General features: G+C 46.4%; 2 protein-coding genes across 11 annotated transcripts in view; both read left to right on the top strand.

The window, feature by feature from the left end:
- Positions 1 to 20,759, top strand: part of ATP5PO (ATP synthase peripheral stalk subunit OSCP) — a 1,173,690-nt gene that overhangs the window by 463,375 nt on the left and 689,556 nt on the right. The window lies entirely within an intron of this gene.
- Positions 9,537 to 20,759, top strand: part of RCAN1 (regulator of calcineurin 1) — a 98,477-nt gene continuing 87,254 nt past the window's right edge. Inside the window, exon 1 of one of the 2 annotated variants that reach the window (XM_050784660.1) lies at positions 9,537 to 9,910. In XM_050784660.1, the coding sequence (XP_050640617.1) occupies positions 9,668 to 9,910 (243 nt within the window). In that variant the 5' untranslated portion in view covers positions 9,537 to 9,667. The remainder of the gene's footprint in view (positions 9,911 to 20,759) is intronic. The other variant, XM_050784659.1, reaches the window with a different exon arrangement.

A 20,759-nucleotide genomic window follows, 5' to 3' on the forward strand; every position in this document is an offset into this window, starting at 1 on the left:
CTTGTGTTTTTATTGTACATCATAAAATATACACAATTCAATAATACATTGTAACATATATTATCTGCCTATATTGCTATATTCATGTATGATGTATGACCATATATTCATATACCATCGAGTATATATTAGATACCATAGATTATAATTGTGTTGCAGCATGTGTCATATTATATGTAAGACATATAAAAATATTTGCTTATATCTACTAACATATATATTGCAAATGTATGTAAACATTAATATATGTACATATATTTGTATGTTGTATACATATTTGGTACTCATATGACATTGATACTGATAGATACTCAGATCCTCATACGGCATTGGTGTGCATATATAATCCTCCTATATTTTCCTAGTCCATTTGTTCTCCCACTTTCCTAGAAGATCACTTCACATTTTCTTCTCTTGCCTTCAACACTCAATGCCACCTTCGTCATCCCCACACTCAGCCTCCTCTTTCACTGAGAAGATGGCAGTGACCACAGGTGGCTTTGACCAGCCCTGCCCCAATATTGCATTGCCCCACGCACTGATGCCCAGGGTGTTCGTGCTGCATGCTGCTTTCTTTCAGTGTCGATGGACGGATTTGCTTTGCCACCTTGGGCCCGCCTCTCCGTTCATGTACCAGGTGCCCTCTCTTCCACACAGAGATGGCTGCAGAAATCCCCTCCCCCTCCCTGCCCCGGTCATCAAGCTTTCCTCTCTTCTGGATTATCCACACCTGCAGACAGACCTGGGGTGCCTTCTCCCATCTTTAACCAAACAAAACCCTCCCTTCACTCCCACTTCCTCTTCCATGTACTGTCTCAGTTGCCCTCACAGCACAACTTCTTGAGACAGTTGCTTACACTCATTATCTTCCATTTTTCTGCTCCCAATTAGGCTTTTATTTCTCAGTAATTCTCCAAAATTTCTCCTGCCAAGTTCAAAAAGGACTGCCAAACTTGGAAATCCAAACTCAGTTCCCTGTCCCCTCCAAGCTGACCTCTCAGCAGTGCTCATCACAGAGGACTCTTCTCAAGCTGACTCTCAGCAGTGCTGGTGCCCTCCTCCGGGAAGCCCTTTCTGGCCTTGGCTTCCAGAATACCCCACCTGCCTGGCGACTCTTGAGCCTCTTTGACCCCCCTGCCCAGGTACCACAGCTGGCTGATGTTTGAGTGTCACCGTGCCCCTGGTCCAGACCCCAGACTCTCTTGTCAACAGCTACACTCACTCCCTAGGGGATCTCAGTGGCTCAGTGGCTTCAGATGCCATCTAGAGCCCTGTGCTCCCACTGTCACCTCTAATGGGTTTCTCAATCCTGAATTGCTCCAAAGTGAGCTAAGGATAACTGTTCCCCAACCTGTCCCTCTCACGGTCTACCTTATCCAGGTTAGAGGCAGCTCCTTCCTGTAGCCATGGAGTCAGTCTTGATGCCTCCTTTTCTCTAAATAGGACAGATAGGCTGGGCACGGTGGCTCACGCCTGTAATCCCAGCACTTTGGGAGGCCGAGGCGGGCGGATCACCTGAGGTCACGAGTTCGAGACCAGCGTGGCCAACGTGGCGAAACCCCATCTCTGTTAAAAATACAAAGAAAATATTAGCCGGGCATGGTGGTGCATGCCTGTAATTCCAGCTACTTGGGAGGCTGAAGCAGGAGAATTGCTTGAATCTGGGAGGCGGAGGTTGTAGTGAGCAGAGATCATGCCATTGCACTCCAGACTGGGCAACAGAGCGAGACTCTGTCTCAGGGGGAAAAAAAAAACCAAAAACGATTCTCCTCAGAGCCCACAGAAGCAACATAGCTCTGCGGACCCCTTTTCCCTATTTTAGACTTTTGCCTCCCAGAACCATACATTTGTATTGTTTTAGCTACTAAGCTTGTGGTAATTTATTATCACATCCATGGGAAACTAATAACCTGAGGAAATCCTGTTGTCTGAGCCTTCAAAACATAGAAAGTATCTTACCATTTTCTTACCACTTCGGGTCTTCCATCCAGACCTAAGTTCCCACCTCTTCCCACCGGGATGATGGCAACAGCCTCCTGAGAGGTCCCCGGTTTCCACACTTGTCCCTATACAGTTTCTGTGCACACAGCTCCCGAATGAGTCCTCCCAGTAGTCATAAGAAAGATCAGGTTAGCTACTTTCTGCTCAAGCCTCCACCAGCTCCCTGTCTCAATAAGGATGAAACCCAAACTCCTTTCTGTGCCCTACAAAGTTCTATATGACCTGACCCTATTACTTTTCTTTACACTACTCACCCCCTTGATCACTCACTCAGCCCCAGAAGAAACCCATCACAGCCTTTGCACTGTTGCTTCAACAAGATGAGCAGCTGCTGCCCCAGGGACTTTCCACTTGTTCCTCTGCCTGAAGTGCTCTTTTCCAGAAGTAGCCATGGCACTCTTCCCCTTCTTCAGTCTTCCCTGGTTGCCAGAGCTGAAATCTTCTCTCCTCCCTATTTCCAATTCCTCTTCCTTGCTTTATTTTTTGTTCCTTTGTACTTCACCATGCGTATCATCAACATTCACGTGTTGTATTTACTTATTTTATTTATTGTCCATCTCTCTCCTTCCCTCCACTACCACTAGGAAGTACACTTCAAGAAGTCAGGGACCTTGTCTGTTCTGTGGACTGTCATAGCTCTAGCATCTAGATAACGCTCTGCACATAGCATCTGTATTAGTCTGCTTTCACACTGCTGATAAAGACATACCCAAGACTGGGTAATTTACAAAGGAAAGAGGTTTAATGAACTCACAGTTCTACATGGCTGGGGAGGCATCACAATCATGACAGAAGATAAAGGAAGAGCAAAGGCACATCTTACATGGCAGCAGACAAAGGGAGAATGAGAACCAAGCAAAAGGGGCTTCTCTTTATCAAACCATCAGATCTCATGAGACTTATTCACTACCACGAGAATAATACAGGGGAAACCAACCCCATGATTCAATTATCTCCCACTGGGTCCCTCCCACAACACGTGGGAATTATGGGAGCTACAATTCAAGACGAGATTTGGGTGGGGACACAACCAAACCATAACAGCATCCCAATGAGAGTAGGAGTCCCCTGACCCAAAGTCAGGCTGAGTCAGGCCTAGACAAGGCTTGCTTAGTGTTGTCACTTTAGCCTTCCTCCGGGTGAGTATACAAGCAAGAAGTCATCATTATTCAACACACCAGGCACTATTCGATGCCACTGGCAAATAAGATATGGCTTCTACAGTATAGGGTAGAATCAAGGAAGGAACACATCACACCAATTAAAACCCAACCCTGAGGGAGGACATTGGGAGAAGCACCAAGGATGCCCTACCCCAACTCCTTAAAGCAAGTTTATCCACCCCACAGACTTCAGGCTGCATGCAGCCCAGGGCAACTTTGAGTGTGGCCCAACAAAAATTAGTAAACTTTCTTAAAACATAATGAGATTATTTTTGCAATTTTTTTTTTAGTTCACCGTCTATCATTAGTGTTAGTGTATTTTATATGTGACCCAAGACAGTTCTTCCAGTGTAGCCCAGGTTAGCCAAAAGATTGGACATCCCTGCCTTAAAGGAAATCTGTCCTGTTGGAATTATGTCAGTGACATCAGGTGGATCTCAGGACAGGCTGGCCCAGCATACACAGGTGGCTCCCAAGGGAAGCCAGGGAAACCTGTCAATAGGGCAGGGATGAGGTGGGATGAATTGTTAGTGTACCATCTGTCTTGAAATCCAAAGAACTCATAACAAGCAAAATAGCTCACTGGTCCTGGATCCAGATTCCACCCTGGTATTCACTCCTGAGAAACTGGCCAGAGGGGAAGAAGACCTTTTACCTATTATTTTGTGTTAAGAGACTGTGACATAGAAGAGAAGGAGATCTTCAAATGAAAAGCTGGGACCAAGAGAATTTGAGGTCCTTCCTTTCTAGTCCGTCCTCTGTGGCAGGCATTAGCTGGGCATGTGTCTGGCCTCTGCAACACCTCTGAAAGGAAGCTATTTATATCACCTTTTTACACACAGGACTTCAGAGAGGTCAAGTGGTTTTCCCAAGGCCAGAGAGATAATAAAGGACAGAGCTGCAATGAAGGCCAGGTCTCTCTGGCTTCTGGACAGTGTGCAATACTCCTGCAGGAGCCGTGCTTTTAGCTTGAAACAAAGGAAGACCTTTTGAACAATGAGCGCTCCCTGGAGATGCTGGGGCTGCTGACTTTCAGAAGTGGAGGCCCATTTGCTTATGTGTTCATCCCCCACCTCTGACAGCCTCAACAGGGCCCAGGAAGACAGCCCAGCTTCTGAGCAGCATCAAGGTCCATCTTCTAGACCCTTCCCAAGGCGGTATTCTCACCTTAGGCTTCCAGAGTTGCCTTACATCCTTAATTTAAACGATCTCCTGTTTAAGCTGGCTTCAGAGGTTGTGGTTGCCGGCAACCAGAAGACTCCTAACTCAGCATAAAAGTCACAAGAGTGTCAGCACGCTTCAAAGAGAACTTAGAGAAATGTCAAAGTCAGTGAAGTTCCTTTCCACACTTAGAAAGACAAAGTCACCAAATTCTACTATTTTCCCTCAAATCAAATTTATAACTGTCTTTCTAAATTAAAAAAGCATCATAAGACCATCAAAAATAACAGAAAATTTTAAGAGTGGGTTTTAAAAATGAACTTTGAGTAGGGAAAAAATGTTCCTATTGCTAAAATAAAACAAAACAATAATCATAAAATAGCATAACATTTGTATTCATTTTATAGGTGGTAACAAAATAGAGCCTTCCAGATGAATTATTTAAGGGGTTTATTCATTGAAGCAGTCTTTGGTACTGTTCTTTCGTTGTGAAAGCAAACACTCAGAAAGTCAGCAATTTGCCTTCCACCTTAAATGAATTTTTTAAATGTCTATAATTTCTCAGAATGTGCAGAAATGCCTTTGGTTCATTTAATAAACACTTGGCAAGTGACTACTGAACACAGCGTCCTTTAATTTCCAGAATAAAACAGGATGCAACTAAAAGTATCTGGAGTAAAACTTTCCCACCTGGCAAATGAATGGGCACATTTATCCATGCATCGGCACGTTTGCATAACTGGGCTGCAATTGATGTAAGAGACAGGTGCTAAGAACAAAAATAACCAAACACGGTTTTCTAAGCGCCTCTTCTCCTTTTATATTGGGTAATTGCAATGGCTGACATGAAGGAAATGTAAGGAGAGGAAATGATTGGGAGGTGGTAGCATATATTAATTAAAATGTGTGTCCCTTGCCTATTTGAAAAAAAAAAAAAAGAATCACGGAGATTATTTTTTTACTTATTTTGGTTCCTTCCCCTTCTGAAGAGCTGGATCAAATCAGCTCCTTTGAGCCAATGAAAAAAGAAGGCTCTCTACTTAGAAGCCAAAGGGGGAAGCAGAGATGGATCTTAGGTCCTGTTGCCACAGCTGGTAAAAGAGGCCCAGCTAACAATTTCCAAAGAACTAGTGAGGAATTTGTACACGTTTTATGGCAGCACAGCCTCTTAAGAGCTTACCCCTAGGTATAGTTGATTTCACCCTTGGAGATGTCTGCAATGGTGTTGAAAGAGCATGTTTTATTTCGTTTCTGCCTGTGCTGTTGATAGCTCATAGATTTGCTTTTTTCTCTTCCTTGGGAGAGGCTATTGTTTATTTTATTTATTTTATTTATTTTTATTTTATTTATTTATTTTTGAGATGAAGTCTCGCTCTGTTGCCCAGGCTGGAGTGCACTGGCCCTATCTCGGCTCACTGCAACTTCCACCTCCCAGGTTCAAGTGATTCTCCTGTCTCAGCCTCCCAAGTAGCTGGGATTACAGGCATGCACCACCATGCCCAGCTAATTTTTATATTTTTACTAGAGACAGGGTTTCGCCATGTTGGCCAGGCTGGTCTCAAACTCCTGACCTCAGGTGATCCACCTGCCTTGGCCTCCCAAAATTCTGGGATTACAGGCGTGAGCCACCGCACCGGGCTCTCTGCTTATTTTCTTGTGCGAAGGTCATTGATCTCTTTGAGCCTCAGTTCTAAGAATCTGCAGTAATAACACCAGTTTGTTAAGATGATGTGGGCTAGTTTACATGTATACCCATTAATGATTTAAGAGCTACACAGAAGAGATTAGTATTATTATTCTCGGAGTTATATAGACAAGTAATTAATCTGGTCGGAGAACTAAGAAAAGTCACCCTCTTCACTTAGCTTCCTGGGGGAGTGCAGATGGGGAAGGAGAGGAGAGAGGTGGGGATCCACAGATGGGGAGGAAAACGTTTGGTGTGGTCTGTATCTGAGCGATGACCAGCTGCATTCTGGAGTCAGTTACAGGTAACTTTGTCCTCACCACTCGCCTGAGGTTGTTCCTGTTCACTCCTGTCTTAACACATCAGAGAGCCAGCTGCGAGGGTTTGCTCTGCTTGCATGTTGGCTTTCTGTTTTGTTGGTGCTTTCCTTCCCCTTGAACACTTTGTCCAACAGGCCCACTTTGCATGCTGTAAGCAGCTTATGGTAAGCCAGCAATGAAAGAGCATACCGTCCTAAGGATGAAAACACGGACCCACCCAGCAACAGGATGACTGGGTGTTGTTTTTCCAAAACCAGTGCCTCATCCTTTTGTTACCCTTTTCACAATGCCTGGCCGAGTTTACCGAGAGTTTTCGGCTTTGCAGTGTCATCCACTCTGCTGCATTTTATCCAATGTCTTGTGGTCTTTTAAAATACCAGCCTTACTGAAATACAATTTGCATGCCTTGAAATTCACCCTTTAAGGTACAATTCAGTGATTTTTCAGTATATTCAAAAAGCTGTGCAAGTATCACCACAATTGATTTTGGAACATTTTCCTCATCCCCAAAAGAAACCTCGTACCCTTTACCAGTCCTTTCCCATTATCCCCTTTCACAAACCCTGGCACCCACTGAACTACCTTCTGTCTCTGTGGATTTGCCTATTCTGAACATTTTTATAGATGGAATAACATGTGGCCTTTTGTGACTGCCTTCTTCCACTTAGCATAATGTTGTTTTCAAGATTCCTCCATGTTGTGGCATGTTATCAGCATTTCATTCCTTTTTAGGGCTGGAAAATATTCCATTGTATGGATATACTCCTGGTTTGTCCATTCTTCAGTTGGTGAACATTTGGACTGTTTCCACTTTTTGGCTATTTTGAATAATGATGCTGTGAACTTTTGTGTACAGATTACTGTGTGGGCATATTTCTTCCTTCTCCTTTCCCTCTCCTCCCCTCCCCTCCCCTTCCCTCCCCTTCCCTCCCCTTCCCTTCCCTCCCCTTCCCCCCTCCCCTTCCCTTCCCTTCCCTTCCCTTTCTTTTGGAGTTTTTGCTTTTGTTGCCCAAGCTGGAGTTCCTTCCCCTCCCCTCCCCTCCCCTCCCCTCCCCTCCATTCCCCTCCCTTCCCCTCCCTTCCCTTCCCTTCCCTTCCCTTCCCTTCCCTTCCCTTCCCTTTCAGAGTTTTTGCTTTTGTTGCCCAAGCTGGAGTGCAGTGGTGCTATCTCAGCTCACTGCAACCTCCGCCTCCAGGATTCAAAACATTCTCCTGCCTCAGCCACCCCATACAGGCATGTGTCACCACGCCCAGCTAATTTTGTATTTTTAGTAGAGATGGGGTTTCTCCTTATTGGTCAGGCTGGTCTGGAACCCCCAACCTCAGGTGATCCGCCCGCCTCAGCCACCCAAAGTGCTGGGATCACAGGCGTGAGCCACGGCGCCCGACTGTTTTCATTTCTTTTAAGTGTATACCTAGGAGAAGAATTGCTGGGTCATATGGTCATTCTACATAGAACTTTCTGAGGAATTGCCAAATTGTTTTCCAAAGTGGCTGTGCCTTTTTACATGCCCATCAGCAATATATTGTGAACCCTGAAAATTTGAGACGGGTCTCAATTAATTTAGAAAGTTTATTTGCCAAGGTTGAGGGCACACCCATGACAGGCCTCAGGAAGTCCTGAGGACATGTACCCAAGGTGATCAAGGGACAGCCTGGTTTTATACATGTTAGGGAGACATGAGACATCAATCAATATATGTAAGAAGTACATTGGTTTGGTCTGGAGAGGCAGGACAACTTCAAACGAAGGCAGGAAAACTACTGCAAAGGCAGGAGGCGGGAGGGAGCGCTCAGGGTACAGATAGGTGATACACAAACGGTTACATTCTTTGAGTTTCTGATTAGCCTTTCCAAAGGAGGCAAATCTGTCTCGGTGATATGCATCTGTCTCAGTGAGCAGAGGGGTGAATTTGAATGGAATGGGAGGCAGGTTGGCCCTACCCAGCTTCCAGCTTTAGTTTTCCTTACTGATTTTGGGGGCCCAAGATTTTCCTTTCACATCCTTACATCACATTCTATTTTGTGAGTTATTTCTGCATGGGTATTACTATTCCTCTTGGGTTTCGCTCCTTGAGGACACAGACTGCCCTAAGACTGTGATAATAGTAATCATAGAACCATGCACATGGCAAGTTCTGAATAAATCTCAGCTGTTGGTTGGATATACTTTTTGTTATAATTACTAACACTTCCTAACTAGAGAGTAAGCCTACTCTAAGAAAAAATACAACTCTAATTTCACAACCTCCAAAGAACCTAGTGCATAAACAGAGCTACCATTTATTAAGCAATTACCGAATTCTTAGTAATATGTCATTTATTTAGATGAGGAAACTGAGATTCAGTTTATTTGTCCAAGTAGTTAAAAGCAAAGCTGAAATTCAGACCCAAGTTCTCACTGTATCATACTGTCCAAAAAAAAAAAAGAATTCTATTTTTCAGGAAGAGACATGTCTGCTCACTTGAGGTCCTCTATTTTTCCGCTGTTCCCCAAAGGAAAGGGGTGATCTCTTAATTCTTTCGTTGTGTCCTATTGTACATAACATATAGTGGTAATTCAGAAAAATTACTTCTAATTACATAAATTTTGGACAATGGTATAGTGACTAGTACGCTGAAATAGAAAAGTAAGGCATTGTTATCATCGTTCTAGTTCGGTCTTCATTGCGACTATATCTGACAATATACGGTAAGCATCTAACCACTTGCCAGTGGCCACAGAGCCACAGCGAGACTAGGTCTCGCTTAAATTCCCAAAAGTGGGTCCCTGTGCTTCAAAACGTCACCACATGGGAACCACAGAAACGTTGCCTCCCCAGTTATTACCCCAAGGGCCCAAGAGCCGAGGACTCTACCCGGCGCCCTTCAGCGGGCACCAGCTGTCAGAAAAGCGGAACTGGCAACGAGGACTTTGCCCCTAACCAACATGGCCGCCCTGAGGCTTCGGGCTTCGGGCGGCAGAAGGAGGGTCACGTGAAGAGAATTCCGTTTCTTTATTGGCCCCGTCTCCTGGAAGGGCGGGGTACAATAGCCCAACCGGCGCCGGCCTTAAAGGGGCCACCGTTGGCTCCGCCGGTGGCCGGCCGTAGGGGCTGGGCGGGCGGGCTGGCGCCGCACCGGGTTTCTGCCCCTCCCGCGCGGAACGGTGACGGGCGGGGCCGGCGCTGGGAGGTCGTGTCGCTGGGAGCCTGGTGACAGCCCGCCGCCTGCCGCCGCGCGATCCCGAGGGGGTTAACCGCAGAGCTGCCGGCCGGGCGCAGACGGGAACGCGTGAGGCGCCGGCGCGCGAGCCCGGCGCAGCCCGCTGGGGCGCATAGGGTCGCGCGGGCGCGGGGATGGAGGACGGCGTGGCCGGGCCCCGGCTCGGGACGGCGGCGGAGGCGGCCGAGGCGGGAGCGCGGCCCGGGGTGACGCTGCGGCCCTTCGCGCCCCTCTCGGGGCCGGCCGAGGCGGACGAGGGCGGCGGCGACTGGAGCTTCATTGACTGCGAGATGGAGGAGGTGGACCTGCAGGACCTGCCCAGCGCCACCATCGCCTGCCACCTGGACCCGCGCGTGTTCGTGGACGGCCTGTGCCGGGTGAGTGCCGCGCCGGGCGGGCCGTCGGGGCGGAGGGCGGACACTTGTTGCCCGAGGAGGCGGCGCGGGTCGCAGCGCCCAGTCCCGGCCGCTAGCGGGGCGGGGAGGCAGCGACGCCCCCGGGGCCCCGGGCCGCGGACCCCTCAGGGCTGGGGCGTGGGGGCGGCGCCCCGAGGGTCTCGGTCCCCGAGCACCCCCGGGGCGCGCGCAGCTCACCGCGGGGTCCCACAGGCTCGCCCCGGCCCCGGTGTGCGCCCAGGCTGGTGCGACCAGCGGGGTGAATTCGTTCCCCAAGGTGGGGCAGCGCCGCCGCCCCCCGCGCTCTCGCCATGGCCCCGCGTTTACGCGCTGGAGGAGGGGGTCACCTCATTCCTAGGGAGGAGGAAACAGACGTTGAGCGGCGACGTGACTCAGTGTTCATAAATAGGACGATGTCCCTGCATTCCCAATCTGCACTATTGGAAGAAAAGCCAATGTTTGGGTGAGGATCCGTGGTTGCTCATTAGCCAGCGGCTAGCCAGTTTCGGTGGAATGGCGTTGGGGGGAAGGGGACCATCTTTCAGACCTTTAGGATATTTAGTCAAGAACCTTGCCCCCTTGTATGAAGGTGTGGCTTGCTGCCATCGGGGACACCCGATGTCAACATGGGGAGTTGACTCCCTCCCCCGCCTCTCCCCCGCAAAATCCACACAATTTATACACGTTGGAGGGTTAGGGGCAGGTATGAATAATCAATAATGGTGGTGGGAAGGAGGAATTTATTTCAAATCTGCAGTTATTGTGCAGAGCAAAATTTGGACAGCGTGGGCGTCGCAGAATGAAACCGGTCTTTGAGAGATGCCCCATTAGGAGAGCAGCTGTCAAAAAAAGCAGTGCTTTCAGCGCTTGGCTGCGGGTCCACAAATGCTGTCAATGAACTATAGTTGAAGGCTGCTGCCAATACACCACCACTGTGAAACACAGAATGGTGTGCGTAAGTGTCATTTATTTATAACTTATATGTTCGCTTACTTTCTGAAAGGAATTACAATGGCCGTGTGCTTAGGTAAGCTTCCAGGCATGCTTTCTAGAGCAACAATTGTCAGGAACTCAGGGTCTTACTGATTGATCTTACTCTAAAACCTTTTCCCCTCCGTATAAACTAAGCACTAGCCAACATTTCAGTGCTTTTCCTCAGGCGTTCTAGGCTGTCTTTCTGCTAGAACAAGGTCAAGTAACGTAAGACGGCACTTACTTGCAGTGTTGGAGATAATTCTTTCCAGCGTTGGAGACAATCCTGAAATTGCGTTACATGAAAGTTTGCCCACTTCACTAGCTATTCATTTTAACAAATACTTACTGAGACTTTGCTGCAGGATAGGTACTGTCCTAGGCTCTGAGGCTACATCAGTAAATAAAATAACATTTCAGCCTCCAGGGCGACCTTTCTTTGGAAGATAAACAAGCAATAAAGAAATATCAAATATATCAGAAAGTAATGAGGCTATAGGGAAAAGTAAGACTTGGAAGGCAGGAGAAGGGAGTGGAGGTCTGGGAGAGGAGGGGAAATGGCTATTTTCCATAAGATGATCAGAGAAGGTCTTACTGACACGGTGATATTTTGAGCAGAGACGATGTAGCTTCATTCAGGCTTTGCTGTTGATTGAGTGCTTACTGTGTTCCAGCCACTGGTTTAGGCCCAGATGATAGAGCGGGGAACATTTCAAGCTCCCTGCTTTCATGGAGCTTAGGATCCAGTAGTTGAGGGGGAGATAGACAATAGAAAAAAGGCAAGTGAACAAGTCATTTCGGATAGTGATAAATGCAATGAAGAGATGGAAACAGGTGGATAGAGAGCAAGGGGAGGGGACTTGGTCAGAGTGGTCAGGTCCTAATGCTGTGGGGGTTCATGGGTTTTTTTTTTTTGAAGAGCTGGTGAATTGGGGCAGGCCTTAAGGAACCAACAAGGGATGTCCAGGCCTGCAGCCATGAGCAACAGCTGGATGCTGGAGTTGGGGGAGGAAGTCACATGGCCAGAAACCCAGGTGAGGAGCCACCTGCCAGGAGCCGTAGACTTGAAGGTGTGGAGTTGAGATGCTAAGGCAGGGAAGAAATTCCCAGGCTTCTGATCTCATTGGCAGAACTCAAAGGGCAGCCAGGAGGCAAGGGAGCCCCAGAAGTGGAGTCCATAGGTTGGGTCATCCTCTCAGGGCCCACAGAAGGGTAGATAATGGCTCTGGGGACAGTGTGGATAACGGGGACTTACACAGAGGAGTCAGCAGGGAGCCACTTTAGATGGAGTGGCCCAGGGAGGCCTCTGCACAGCCTGGACCAGGCTGACAGGAGGAAGCTCCCTGAGGAGGTGTTTGTGTGGCCGGCGTCCCGGCAGAGGGACTAGCAGGTGCAGAAGCTCCAGTGCAGGGTGAACTCCATGTATTTAAAGGACATGAAGGGTTGCATGAGAGACAGAGAGGTGGGAGGTGGCTGAGGTTGGTTGGATAGGCAGCCGGAAAACATGCCCCTGGGGCCATGGTAAGGATTCAGGTGTGATTCTAACTGCACAGCCTGGTGGAGAATGGCCTTCAGGAGGGAAACTAGGTGGGCTAGAGAGGGAGCAAGGAGACCTGGTAGGAGGCTGTTGCCATCATCCAGGGGAGATAGGAAGGGAGCGGGACTAGGGTGGTGGTATTGGAGACGGAGAAAGGGGTAGAGCCTCCATCTGAGCCTCTTCTCTCCATTCGGAGAATCTGGAGCTTCAGAATGGGGGTGAGGGAGGGTTGTGCACTGGTGTTCAATTCTGGGGTCCTGTAAGATGTACAGCCATCAGTGAAAACCCAAAAACCAGCTGGGCTAAGGGAGTCCCAGTCTCTGAAGGCAAACAGTTTTATGCAGTGGGCAACCCGAGAGCTAAAGTCATGGCGGGTCCTTGGTAAGCCTTCCAGCAAGTGGACCATTTCTCATCTAGCTGAAACCATCCTTCTAGGTGGGAATATGTAGTTTCTGGGGTTTCAATCTGGCAGCCTTACTATTAAGACTGGGGTGTCACCTTTGGATGATGTAATTTAAATGTGAGTCCACTTTAGGTTGGTGGTATCTCCCCTTGTGTAAACAGATCATTAACTGCAATGCTGGCAAAGTCCCTGGGGGTCTGGCCGTCCCCTCCTTAGCCAGTCTGTTGGATCTGGAGAGTGATGGTATGAGGAAAAAAGACTGGATCAAACTTCTTTACATATAGTCACATGATTCTGTAAGCTTAGTCTTAAAGGAAAGAAAAAAAATTGACCTGAACTACAGTTCTTTTGAAAATTTATGTCGGAAGCTGTTTTGTAACTATAATTAGCTTGGCCTGATACGTAAGATTTGTTTTCGTTGGCTGGCTCAGTATCAATATTGTAAATACTGTATAAGGAGTTTGTTAATTAAATGTATTAGAGATTCACACTGTTACAGATGAATGAAAACTTTTATTAAAATATGATTATTTTCTGTTTGTACAAATATTTGACAAACATATTCCATTATAGTACTCTTCTCGTGAGTCTTTTTTTCTTTTCTATTTAGAAAAGCAAAGCAATTCAAAATGCTTTGAACCAGTGATTACATGTGCTTTGAATTGCTGAAAATGGTTAGTTGGTTCACTGGAATAAGAGTTTATTCAGTCATCATCAAGCTGACCAGGAATTTAAGAGTTCTCAGATAATATTCTGTTCATTTCCAAGCTGGGAATATAGTTCCGTATAGTAATGGAAACAAATACCCCTTTTTCAGTTGTCCAAAATATGAATGTATACTTGATTCATAGAACTTTGTCCGAAGGCTAAGTCAGAATATTATAGAAAAATTTACTCTCTTCTCTTGAGTAAACTTACTTGAAAAAAAAAAACTCACCTAAGATTTGTGACAGATACGGTATTATGATGACTTTCTTTTAATAACAAAATATTCAGATCAGCATAAAAGAAGTAGAAGTGACATCCTTACATTCTTTATGTGAGTGGAGACCTTTAAGCAGTGCTTCCAACCTTAGCTGCACGTCACAGTCTCTAGGGAGTTTTGAAAAATTCCCATTTCCAGGCCACTCCAATCCCATTCCAATCTCTGGGGCTGGGAATCGCCTGGAAAGCTCCTCAGATAATTCTGATAGTTGCGGTTGAGATTCGTTGTCTGAAGTCAGGGTTTGGCCTGACCAGAGGCATCTTATATCTTAAAAAGATCCCTGAAAATATGATGAAGCTCCACTTCCAGCTAGATGACTTACCCTTTCTGTGCCTGGATTTCCTGAACTGGGAACCAGGCCCTTGGTCTGCAGGCTTCCTTCTCCTGAGTCTTGTTTGACCCTGTGGCCTGCAGGCGGGGTTACTGGCACCCACAGACCAGGAGATTGTTTCAAACTTAGGTTGCCTCCCTTCGCGTTCATTGCTCACTCTCCACCCAAACGGCGGATCACGCACTTGGCCTCCCAAAACTTGTTTTCTGGTAGCAAGACATCATTCGAAAGCAATTTGATGATTGAAGTGTTTGAGGACCTAAGGTGGCCCTGCTGATGTACACAGTTTCCACTCCTGAGGTTGTATATACTTGGCTGCATTTCTGCCTGTTCCTTTTCCAAGTCAGTCTGTCGTAGCATATTGTAGAATGTGACATCCTAGCGGGAGAGTAACAGTTGGGTTCTATTGCACTGGAAAATCCAGGCAGTTTTAGGCCATTTTCACTTTTCACCCTAGTGTGAGGGTGAGGCATGCGGTTTCTCAGATTTAAATTATGAATAAAATTTCCCCTTAAATGATCTTATCTCCAATATGGTATGGCGTTTAATTTATTTGGGAAGGTTCAGAATGTTGTACATTTTTGAAAGCTACATGTTACATATGTGCGAAGTTTATTTTCAGTTATCCACTATTTTTCTAATTTTAGGGTTTCTGACTCTAAAATCAGATGTTTTTGACATCCAGAGCTGCTTTTAATCCTCCTCACCACTCCACCCCCTAACAAGTGCTTGGTTCCCCTCTCATCTCAATCTGCTGTCATCTTCATTACTTACAGCATTTTTTCCTCCATAGCAGTAGCTTTAAATGTTACTGCCTGCAACTTCAGGCTTTTCCAGCCTCAGGACAATTACATAAAGGAACAAAAAATAGGCTTTGTGCTAGAGCAGAATAGCTAAAGCAGGGGGGCTGTTGGTTCCAATGTTTATATTTCAGGCTATATTCTTTGTCTCTTTGTTTCTCTCCTTTTAAAAAAATGTGATCCACTCATTTTCATACATATCACCGAGGGGCCTGTTTGCGCAGGTCTGGGAATGCATCACTCCTGGTACAGTAACAGTGATTGTGCACACATCAGCGTGTGTGGGATGGATAGACCCTGGTGTACATTTTCTATGCGGAATCATTAGGACTCATCGCAAGGATGCTTGGAAAGTGCCAGTCATGTCACATACAGTTCAGTTGTGAGAGACAATTTTTTCCTTTGTAAATACTAGTCACCATCAAAGCATGAGCTTGCTGATGAGACACAGCCAATCATTCTGCCGTGATCTCTGAGCGTTTGGAGGCTATACCATGGCAGTAGAAAGTAAAAATGGCTCTTCTTGGGAAAAACAGAAACATTTTCAAAGTGTAACATCAGGAGAATATCAATTACCTTAACTCAAACCTTGACGTTGGGGAAAGGGTTGGCTTCATGTTGTGTAAATTTCAATCATCATAGAAATTCTTTATTTGATTTAGTTGGGGTAGGGTTGTTTTATTTATTTTCATCTCTGAAGATTTAATTGGGTTTAATATGCTCACATTCCCCAGTGAAGTCCACCTGAGGAGGCTGGGAAGCATACTGGTTAAGGCTATGGGTCTTAAGCATGCCTTTCCCACTTATGCAGTGTGACTCTGGGAAGCTATTTATCCTATCAATGCCTTGGTTTCCCTGCCTGTAAATGGGACTGTTGATAGTACTCACATTTTATGATACACATAAAATGCCTGTCAGAGTGATTGGGTCTGTATATACAATACAGGTTTGTGTATTAGTTATCTGCTGCCATGTAACAAATGAACCCCACATTTAGTGGCTTAAATAATCAATGTTAATTATGTCACAGTGTCTGTGGGTCAGAAATTCAGGGATGGCTTAGGCTGGTGCCCCTGCCTCAGAGTCTCTACCACGGCTGCAATAAAATACCAGTTGTGGTTTCATCTGAAGGCTGAACTGAAGGAGTGGTATCTACTGCCAGGCTCACTCGTGTGGCGGATGCTGCACCCTCTCCATAGGTGGCTTGCAGCATGGCGGCAGGCGTCCCTCAGAGCAAGCCAGATGGAATGGGCTCCACCATCTTTTTGTAGCCTAATCTCAGTGATATCCCATCACTTTCGCTGTACTCTATTCCTGAGAAGTGTGTTGGTAAGTGCAAATCTCACTCAGGGAGAGGCAATTGCAAAAGGGCATGAATACCAGGACGTGGGGATCTCTGGGGGCCATCCTATAGGCCAGTGGTCCCCAACATTTTTGGCACCAGGAACCAGTTTCATGGAAGACAGTTTTTCCACAGACCAGGGGCAGGGAGCTAGTTTTGGGATAATTCAAATGCATTACATTTACTGTGTACTTTAGTTCTATTATTATATAATAAAATAATTATACAACTCACCATAATGTAGAATTAGTGGAAGCCCTAAGCTTGTTTCCCTGCAATTAGATGGTCCCTTCCGGGGGTGATGGGAGACAGTGACAGATCATCAGGCATTAGATTCTCATAAAGAGCGGGCAACCCAGATCCCTCACGTGCACAGTTCACAATAGGGTTCATGCTCCTATGGGACTGTGCTGCCGCCAGAGCTCAGGCAGTAATGTGAGCAATGGGCAGTGGCTGTAAATACAGATGAAGCTTTGCTGGCTCACCCGCCACTCACCTCCTGCTGTGCGGCCTGCTTCCTAACAGGCCATGGACTGGCACTGGTCTGTGGCCCGGAGGTTGGCAACCCCTGCTATAGGCTGCCTACCACAGATAGATATTCGTTAGTACACTTTTTTCTTTGTAAACTTTTTTGACTTCTGTGGAACAATCCATGTTTAGAAATGCATATGAAGATTTCTTTCTAAGGCCGGGCGTGGCGACTCATGCCTATAATTCCAACACTTTGGGAGGCCAGGAGTTTGAGACCAGCATGGCCAACATGGTGAAACCCCATCTCTACTAGAAAACACAAAAATTAGCTCAGCGCCGTGGTACGTGCCTGTAGTCTCAGCTACTCAGGAGGCTGAGGCTGAGAACCGCTTGAACCCTGGAGGCAGAGGTTGCAGTGAGCTGAGATCGCACCACTGCACTCCAGCCTGGGATACAGAGCAAGACTCTGTCTCAAAAGAAAAAAAAAAAAAAAAAAAGGGAGCAAATGCAAACAAATCCCTGACATTATTAAAAAGACTTATTTGCAGGGGGGGAAAAAGGATTTTTTTCCTAATCTGATTTTTTTCTTTTTAGCTCCAGCTGCATAAAAGAATACAGTTTTAGCCGCTACAGTTTAACGTGGAACACTTCATTGAGAGGACTATAGCTAGGTTACTAAGTTTCCAAGTATCAAGAGCAGTTACCCACCGTATTTCTGAACAAAGAACTCGGGAAACTAAACCTTTTATAACTTGGAAAGGTCCAGTACTTTTCCTTTAGTTACTAATTTCAGCAGGTGCCATATGAAATTCCCATGTGCAATCATAATTAATGCCAAAGAGAGAGATATTTGAGGTCAGCCTGAATTCACAATTCAGAGACAAAAATGTTATTTAATTCATAAAGTTCCTCAACATAACAATAACTTGTCTTATTTTATCGCTATATTAATCTTCTCAGGCTGCCATAACAAAAAACACAGACTAGGAGGCTTGAGCAACAGAAATGCATTTCCCACAGTTCTGGAGGCTGCAAGTCTGAGGTCAAGGTCCCAGCATGGTCCGTTTCTGGTGAGGCCTCTCCTCTGGGGTGCAGATGGCCCCCTTCTCCCCATGTCCCTACGTGGTCTTTCCTCAGTGTGTGGAGAGAGGAGCAAGCTCTCTGGTGTCTCTTCTTATAAGAACACTAATCCTATTATATTAGGGCCCCACCCTTCCGACCTCCTTTAGCCTAATTACTTCCTTAGAGGCCTCATCTCCAAATAAAGCCACACTGGGGATTAGGGCTTCCGCATTTGGATTTGGGGGATGCAAGCGTTTAGTCCTTAATAATCACCTTTAATTTTTGTTAGTCTTTGTGCTTTAAAGATAATAAAATAGTTTCTCTTCATTAATATGCAGTGCTTTATTTTGTATATTAAGTACCCTGTTTATGTAATACATGTCACGGGTGCACCTAGCTGGGGCCAGTGTCACAGGCAGTAAAGGAATTTACCAGGACAGTTGTAGGTAAAGAAAGCCAGATTTATTAGAGAAAGTATGAAAATATGTTGCAGGGGTGCAACAGGCAGCACAGCAGAGAAGGGGCTGTCTGCCAAGCAGCAGAGGCTGGAAGGAAGTTTTATAGGCTTGTGCTGGAGGGGGCTATGTGCTGAACAAGGTCACCGTGCCTGGGGGTTGTTTGTGATTAGCCATTTCTCAGAATTGCTGTTCATTGCTCTCCCCCATCTGGGGCCCTTTTCTCATTGTTGTTTACTTATCAGGACTCCACAATATATATCATTTTATCTTTACAAGAACCCTATGGCATAGGTACTGTTATCATCCCCATTCTACAGAGGAGGAATCTGAGGCCAAGTAACCTGTCTGAGGTCACACAGGTAAGGAACTGTTGGTCCCTAGACTCAAACCCAGTTTCAGCTAACTCTAAAGCCTGTGCCGCTCATCATCTTTTTTTTTTTTTTTTGAGGCGGAGTCTTGCTGTGCTGCCCAGGCTAGAGTACAATGGCACGATCTTGGCTCACTGCAATCTCCGCCTCCCAGGTTCAAGTGATTCTCCTGCCTCAGCCTCCTGAATAGCTGGGATTACAGGCGCCTGCCACCACACCCAACTAATTTTTGTATTTTTAGTAGAGATGAGGTTTCACCATGTTGGCCAGGTTGGTCTCAAACTCCTGACCTTGTGATCCACCCGCCTCGGCCTCCCAAAGTGCTAAGATTACAGGCGTGAGCCACTGTGCCCAGCTGCTGCTCATCATCTTAAAGTGTGGCCTTAATGCAAGTGAAGTTTTCATATACCTTTCACATCTCATTTCAATCCTAGGACAATTCTGTGAAGAGAGTATTTTTACCTATGGGAAACCGAGATTCACATGAGTTACAACTCTTCATTCTTTCCGTCATGTATTTATATTGTATTTGGGTTCTCTAGAGGGACAGAACTAATAGGATAGATCGATATATATAAAGGGGAGTTAAAGGGGAATTTATTAAGGAGTATTGACTCACACAATCCCAAGGTGAAGTCCGACAATAGGCTGTCTACAAGCTGAGGAGCAAGGAAGCCTGTCTGAGTCCTAAAGCTGAAGAGTTTGGAGTCTGATGTTCGAGAGCAGGAAGCATCCAGCACAGGAGAAAGATGGAGGCTGGGAGGCTAGGCCAGTCTACTCTTTTCACAATCTTCTGCCGCTTTTATTCTGGCGGCTGATTAGATGGTGCCCACCCAGATAGAGGGTGGGTCTGCCTTTCCCAGCCCACTGACTCAAATGTTAATCTCCTTTGGCAACACCCTCACAGACACATTCAGGAACAACACTTTGCATCCTTCAATCCAATCAAGTTGACACTTAATATTAACTATCACATATATGTAATGGATGTTTATGCGTGCCAATGGCGTGCCAGGCAGGTGGCACCCTGGTGCTCAGGTGGAAGGCAGTGCCTGGACACTGGCGCCAGGCAGACCCAGATTTGAATCCTGGCTCCATCATTCCATTCATTCATTCAACAAATACCTTTTGGGTGCCATCTATGTTCTGAGCACTGTGCTGGTTGCAAAACCAGCTGCGGGACCCCAGGCTGGCAGCCCACTTCCCCAGTGTAAGGAGGGCACAGCCCTAGACAGATCTTGGTGAATGACAGACACCACGTCTCCCTTCATGGAACTCAGAGCCCACTTGCCTCTTCCTCCCCACACCCTCATAAGGTAAATCCGACTTTTCCAAGTAGGAATCTGCTCAAAAAAGAGCATTTCTTCAGTGTGATTCTAGTTCTCTTCCATACAGCTTCTCTGGCTTCCACCCATACGCTGTTTTGTCCAGCATTTGGCTAGAGAGGAGATACATTTCAGTCACTTAAACTTTGTGTCTTCAATGGGTCTTGGAAACATATGCAGTACTGATCTGAGATGAACCATGTGTCAGGGATGATTTAAATGACCCCAAGATGGCTGGGTGCTGTGGCTTATCCATGTAATTCCAGCACTTTGGGAGGCTGAGGCAGGCAGATCATCTGAGGTCAGGAGTTCAAGACCAGCCTGGCCAACATGGCAAAAGCCCATCTCTACTAAAAAATACAAAAATTAGCCAGGCATGGTGGTGGGTGCCTGTAATCCTAGCTACTCGGGAGGCTAAGGCAGGAGAATTGCTTGAACCCGGGAGGCGGAGGTTACAGTGAGCCAAAGTTGTGCCACTGCACTTCAGCCTGGACGACAGAGCAAGCTGCGTCTCAGAAAGAAAAAAAAGTGATCCCAAGACGGATTCTGTCTGGTTACTGCTTGAAGATTTGCCAAAAATAGCCTCACAATGCCAGATCACTTGAGTAAAATGTTTCTCAAAACATCTGCCAGTCATTGAAGACTTTTCCAAATGTCATGATGGCAATATTGATTGATAAGGTGACATGTCTCATCCCACTTTGTCCATCCTGGTTTATGCCTGTCATCCAAGGAAAATCATTAGTAGCAACCCCTCCCACTCTGAAGCTTGAATGA

The sequence above is a fragment of the Macaca thibetana genome, chromosome 3 (genome assembly GCF_024542745.1).
Source record: "Macaca thibetana thibetana isolate TM-01 chromosome 3, ASM2454274v1, whole genome shotgun sequence".
Lineage (NCBI taxonomy): Eukaryota > Metazoa > Chordata > Mammalia > Primates > Cercopithecidae > Macaca > Macaca thibetana.